The sequence below is a fragment of the Grampus griseus genome, assembly GCF_964374135.1.
Source record: "Grampus griseus genome assembly, chromosome: 17".
In the NCBI taxonomy this organism is placed as follows: domain Eukaryota; kingdom Metazoa; phylum Chordata; class Mammalia; order Artiodactyla; family Delphinidae; genus Grampus; species Grampus griseus.
Window position 1 is genome coordinate 41,619,750 of NC_139011.1, and position 6,756 is coordinate 41,626,505.

The window sequence follows — 6,756 nt, forward strand, 5'->3', positions numbered from 1 at the left end:
TCTTTGGGCACTTAAGTTTCACTTTCTCTGTACTCCTAAGCAGGTCACCATTCCACTATTCTCTGTTTTCATATATAAATGTCTCCTGTTTTATTAAAGATAGAGTTTGTCTTTCTGTTTCTTATTCTCCTGCTGTTCTTAGGGTGACTTAAGAGAGGTAACGAAAGCAGAAAATTCTTTACTCCACTATCTTGATGCTGGAAGTCTCTTAGATATTGACTTTTTTTTTTGGCCACGTGGCTTGTGGGAATCCCAGCTCCCCAACCAGGGATTGAACCTGTGCCCTCGGCAGTGAGAGTGCAGAGTCCTAACCACTGGATGGCCAGGGAATTCCCTCTTAGATACTGATTTTAAAATTGAATTTGAAGGAGAATGTGTGTTTTAATTGTACAAGGTCATTGTTGGATGTTCTATAAATATCAGTGATAGTATTATTGTGGTATTTTCCTTCAATTAAAAAAATCTAATATTGCTTTTAAATTGTGTATAAAGATTCTTTCTTTTTGATTGACAGGGTGGTGTTGGTATCCAACTATACACAAACCTTGAATATTTTACAAGAAGTATGCAAGCGTCATGGATATGCTTATACAAGACTTGATGGACAAACACAGATCTCTCAAAGGCAACAAATTGTTGATGGCTTTAATAGTAAATACTCTTCTGATTTTATTTTTTTGTTAAGTTCAAAAGCTGGTGGTGTGGGACTTAACCTTATTGGAGGATCTCACTTAATTCTCTATGACATTGATTGGAATCCAGCCACTGATATCCAGGTAGGACTGTTTATGTATTAAACAAACATTATAGAATGCCTATGGGGGATGCAGGGCCTGCTGGGGATACGAGGATGATGATGATGTATAATAACTGCTGCATATTGAGCCCTTATTTTGTATCAGGCACTCTGCTAAGTGCTTTACATCTGTTTAATCTTCACAATAACCCTACAAGTGTGGATATTCTAAGCCCTGTTTTACAGATGAAGATATGGAAGTTTGTTCTCAGTCACATAGCTTATAAGAGGCAGAGCCAGGATTCACACCCAAACCTGTTATGTCTCCAGGCTCTAATATACTGTGTAGTTGGGCCTTCAGGATCCTCATGACCATCAGGGGAAGACAATAAAGTGTTACAGGTGCTATGATCAGCGTTTGTGCAGGGTATGGTAAAGATATAAAATTAGCTTATTTAAGGAAATATTTCAGAAGCAGCCTTTGGTTTTCTTCAGAATACAGTCCATTTTCATGTATTTTGAGATTTCTACCTATGGATTTGCATCTCATATGGTATCTGTGTTAGGAGACCTGGAGACAACCCTCGGGTTCAATGATTCACTAGAAAGACTCACAGAATCAAGAAAAACAGCTATATTCATAGTTAAGTTTTATTACAGTGAAAGAATACAGACTAAAATCAACACAGGTAGAAGGTGCATAGGGTAGAGTCCAGGAGAGACCAGGCACAAGCTTCCAGTTGTCCTTTTCCACTAGATTTGTATGGAACAACACTTAATTTTCCCAACATTAATGAGTGACAACACATGGAATATTGTCAACCAGAGAAATTCACTTGAGCCTTGGTGTCCAGAGTTTTTGTTGGAGGTCAGTCATGTAGGCATGGATACCTGTGTGACTGACCTTAGTTGCTCAGTCTTCAATCCCTGCAGAGGTCAACTGGCCCAAGTCCCCACCTAAATCACACTGTTAGCATAAACTACTTGGTGTGGCCCAAGGCCCCAGGTAAACTAAGAAGCTCTTATCGGGCAGGATACTCCAGGGTTCCAGGAGCTGGTTGAAGGCCAGACTTTTCTTTGGAATGTGCAAGGTTTGAACATCAACCTTTTACTGTACAGTATCATTGATAAATCCTAACACCACAGAGATCTACGTAGAGCCTGAGCCGATTGCAGGTATCCTAGGGATTCCTTAGGGGTGAATCATTAGCCTCTTGGACTGAGAATAAACCCTCCATGCTATGCTATAATTGATTCTTTGCATTCTTACTGCCCAAACTCACTGTCCCATTTTTTGATGCAGATAGACCCTCTCACTGTTGCATGGCACCCTGTAATTATTTTACAGTACCACAGTGAGTGTTCATTCATCCCTTTCTTTATCCCAGGAAAAAAATTTGAAGTGGAGAATGCTTAGGTATGCCTGGGCTTTGTTTTTTGAAGCTGTAAGTGAAATCTAGAATTCCTAATCTTAATTGTATTAATGCAGGTTGCTTATGTGGGAAGGGTTATCATTAGTTTCTGCTTGTACTCTCAGAATTCTCATTAATTTTCTATAGGCAATGTCTAGAGTGTGGAGAGATGGTCAGAAACATCCTGTACATATTTACAGACTCCTAACCACAGGTAATAACTCTTCAGTGTGACAAAAATGTATTCCCTTTGAATAAAGATTTTTTTTTTTGTTAATCTGTGCTTCAGTATCAGGAATAGTTATTTTGTTAGCTAGTATACTAAGAAACATGCTTTACCCTACAAAAATAACAGATGTAAAGATCTGAAGGAAATCTAATGAATGTTTCCTCTTCAGGTACGATAGAAGAAAAGATCTATCAAAGGCAGATCAGTAAGCAAGGTCTTTCTGGGGCAGTTGTAGACCTAACCAAGACATGTGATCATATTCAGTTTTCAGTAGAAGAACTTAAAAATTTGTTCACATTACATGAAAGTTCACATTGTGTTACTCATGACCTGCTTGACTGTGAATGTACAGGAGAAAATTATACAGGTTAGTTGTATTTTAATTGTTATGATGGTAAAGTTAATTGGTCTCCCTTTAGTAGTTGAAAATACTTAAATACAGAATAACTAAAATATTTACCCCTTGCATATGTTAGTTTTCTTTTTTCCTCAGGTCACAGGGCAGCTGCCACATGGGTATTTGAGAAAATTTTAGTTAGAACCTTATTCTTTCAATTTAGCTTCTTATTTCCGAATCAGTTGTGAAAAATTTGGCCTATTGGTAAAATCTTTCAAATCCTGATAATAATGACTTCAGAATTAGGGAAATGTTTTTAATCCTTATTTCTGTTTCACAAAAAACATAACACTTGACAGAATAATCCTACTGTTTATTTTGTGTAGAACTTATTCCTAATGAGGTCATATTTTATGGGGCAGTAAGCATGGGCTGCCATACTTCTCAGTGCTTCATGCACTGCTCGTGCTGCTTAAATGAGGCTGAAAGCGTCAACCCTCCAGAATTAATACCATTCAAATAGGTACTGGATCAGGAGTAGCACTTGAGCAACCAATGTCCAGTAGTTGGAAATCACTTGATAAATTGTGTTGAGATGGGTTTAAGAAGTAAAACTGTATAAGACTAACATGGAAGAATTTACATTTTATATAATCCACACTGATCTTCTCTATAGTATGATTTTTCCATCTTAGTAATTTCTTCTCTTATTATTTCTCTTTTCCCCTGTATTTATCTAAATTTTTTTTTTTCTTATTTTCTAAAGCTGAATCCTTAGCTTAATGGCTCTCAGTCCTCTTTTCTGAAATGGGAATTTAAGGCTGTAAATTTTCGTCTAAGCTGAATCTCATAATTTTGATATGCAGTCTTTTTATTATTCAGTTCTAAATATTTTTTTCCATTATAATTTATTCTTTGGCTCAGAGGTGTTTAAAAGTATGTTTTATGATGTATTTTAGTTTTTGTTATTGAATTTTAGCTACTGCACTGTAGTCACAAATATGGTCTGCATGATATTGATTCTTTGGAAACTATAGAGACTTGGTGTGTGGCCTGGTGTGTTTACTTTGTAAATATTTTTGTACATGAAAAGAATGTGTATTCTCTTAATTACTTAGTTTAGAGTTCGCCATATTAGTCAAATTTTCTGTTACCGAATTAGTTTTTTCTTATTTTACAGATTTAAAAATTTACTAATTTAACTGAAAAATTGATAATATATTTACCTGTCTCAACTATTTAAAAATATAAAATGTATATGGTGAAAACTCTTCCTCCCATAATGCCGTCATCTGCCTAGTTTCTAGTCCTGCTACCCTATGCAAAACCAGTATTATTAGTTTTATGTGTATCCTTCTAGATATATTTTTCTGCATATGCAAGGAACTCTTGCCCAGTTTTCCCCCCAATAAAGGGTAGTGTAATATGTGTATAGTTCTGTACCTGTTTTATTTAATAGTATCTTGAGATCTCCCCGTATCATTAAAGAGTTTCCTCATTCTTTTTTTCTCTCAGCTATATAATCCTCCCTTGTATGAATAGACCATAATTTATTTATCTGACCTTACAGCTGTATAATTAGGTTCTTTCCAGTCAGTATATATCTTTATTCGTACATCTTTTTCCATATCTTCAAATATCTCTATAAGGTAAATTATCAGTGTTGCTGTGTCAGAGAATGTGTGCATTTGTAATTCTGATAGATCTTGCTAAGGTGCCCTCCACTGGGGATTGTATCATTTATACCCCACCAACAATATACTATTTCCCCACAGCTTTACCAGTTTAGGATTATCAATTGTTTGGATTTTTGCCAATCTGATAGTAAAAAAAAATGGTATATTGGTCTAGTTTTAATTTAATTTTATTATGAGTGAAGTTGGGTATATTTTCCTATGGTTAAGAGCTGTATTTCCTTTATGTGAACCACCTGCTCATATCATTTGCCCATTTTTCTATTAATGACCTAATTCTGTGTTAGGCATATCTGTTATTGAAAGAGATATGTTAAAATCTTACAGTATGACAGTGGATTTGTCAGTTTCTTGTTATTCTGTCAATCTCTGCTTTATATATTTTGTATCTTCTTTGTAAAAATTTTTTCATTATTATTTATTTATTTTATTATTATGTAGTGATTGCTTTATCCCTGATGTCTTTTGCTTTCATTTTGTCTTTAGTTAACATATTACACTGACTTTTTAAAATTTTTATTGGAGTATAGTGGATTTACGATGTGTTAGTTTCAGGTGTACAGCAAATACACTGACTTTCTTATTGTTAGTATTTGTCTGGTATATCTTTTTCTGTTCTTTTATCTTGAATCTTTCTGTGTCCTTATGTTTTAGGTATCTTTCATGTAAATAATATGAGGCTGGATTTTCTTTTTTATCCAGTCTGATGTTCTCTTTTTTAAAGATTTAATTTTATTTATTTTTGGCTGCATTGGGTCTTCGTTGATGCACGCGGGCTTTCTCTAGTTGCGGCGAGCAGGGGCTACTCTTTGTTGCGGTGCGTGGGCTTCTCATTGCGGTGGCTTCTCTTGTTGCGGAGCACGGGCTCTAGGCATGTGGGCTTCAGTAGTTGTGGCACGAGGGCTCAGTAGTTGTGGCTCACGGGCTGTATAGTGCAGCCTCAGTAGTTGTGGCACATGGGCTTAGTTGCTCTGCGGCATGTGGGATCTTCCTGGACCAGGGCTCGAACCCACATCCCCTGCATTGGCAGGCGGATTCTTAACCACTATGCCACCAGGGAAGCCCTTGCTACAGAATATTAATGAGTTTGATTATGGAGTGTTAACCCACATTGTTACAGTTATGTTCTGAATTTGGAAACGTATCTGGCCCCACAGGCTTTTAGGTAAGAAACTGTGGACCTGTAATACATCTCTTTGGATGATTAATTTGTTTAATGTGTATTTCTCCTGCTAGACCATAAAGTCCTTGAAAACAGAGACCATGTCTATTTTTGTTCACCATTTTGGCCCCCATTGCTCAAATCAGCACATTGTAAACAATTTATAAATATTTGTAGAAGGAATGAATTAATTGAATTTGCTTATTTTAACATAAACCATGGTGATCAAATGTAACAAATCATATAAACTCATTATATATTTAAAAAGTATTGTATGTAATAGGATATTGATTGGCCTAAGGATTTCCTCATTGTTTTACTTATTTCAGGTGATTCATTGGAAAAATTCCCTGTCTTTAGAAATTGTCAGCTTGGTACACATCAACAGAAGTCTGACTCCCTGAAACCTGTCTCCATGTCACAGCTGAAGCAATGGAAACATTTTTCTGGAGATCATTTAAATCTTACAGATCCTTTTCTTGAAAGAATAAGAGAAAATGTGTCATTCTTTTTTCAGAATATAACCAATCAAACTACTGCTATATAACCCCCTTTAAAAAATTAATCTAGTAAGTAAATGTAATTTTGGAAAACAAATAGAATTATTTTAATTATGATAATATATTTTATTGCAAAATGTATTATAGTTTTGATATAATAATCAAAACTGAGTTGTTTAACTTTTTGTATATATTCTTAAATATTGAAACATTAAAGACATACTTGTATCATCCTATAATTGTTTATTAATAATTCCATAATTAATGCAGTTTCATTAAGTAATTTCTAAGGAATTTTCATAAGGAATATTAAAAGGTAAAATGCCCTGTTTCTATCTTTGGGAAATCTAAACTGATTAGGAATATTAGACAGATGTGGGAGACAACTGAAAAATTTGGTAAGTTTAAACTACAGCTCAAAGGAGAAAGAGAATCAGAGACTAGGATTGCTAATGCTGAAGATTCAGTTGGACATAATAGTTGCTGCAGGGCGATTTGGGTGAGAGTGGTCTGTGGGTTGTGGCAGGACGGGGAGGAGTACTGGACACTTCAAAGCACCGGTTTCTAATCTGGGACTTCAGACTGTAAAGCCATGTCCAGCAAGCATTGTTTGTACTCTGGTTAATGGTTCAGCTACCATCATGTCAAGGGGTTTCTGTAGTAATTTTTGACATTAAATAGAAAGT

General features: G+C 35.4%; 1 protein-coding gene across 2 annotated transcripts in view; it reads left to right on the plus strand.

Annotated features, from left to right (window-relative positions):
* Window positions 1-6,154, plus strand: part of RAD54B (RAD54 homolog B) — a gene marked incomplete at its 5' end in the record, with an annotated part of 87,880 nt that extends 81,726 nt beyond the window's left edge. For both annotated transcript variants that reach the window (XM_082675202.1, XM_082675201.1), the window contains 4 exons: window positions 515-776; window positions 2,296-2,362; window positions 2,547-2,744; window positions 5,900-6,154. In XM_082675202.1, the coding sequence (XP_082531328.1) occupies window positions 515-776; window positions 2,296-2,362; window positions 2,547-2,744; window positions 5,900-6,117 (745 nt within the window). In that variant the 3' untranslated portion in view covers window positions 6,118-6,154. The remainder of the gene's footprint in view (window positions 1-514; window positions 777-2,295; window positions 2,363-2,546; window positions 2,745-5,899) is intronic.
* Window positions 6,155-6,756: the final 602 nt, after the last annotated feature.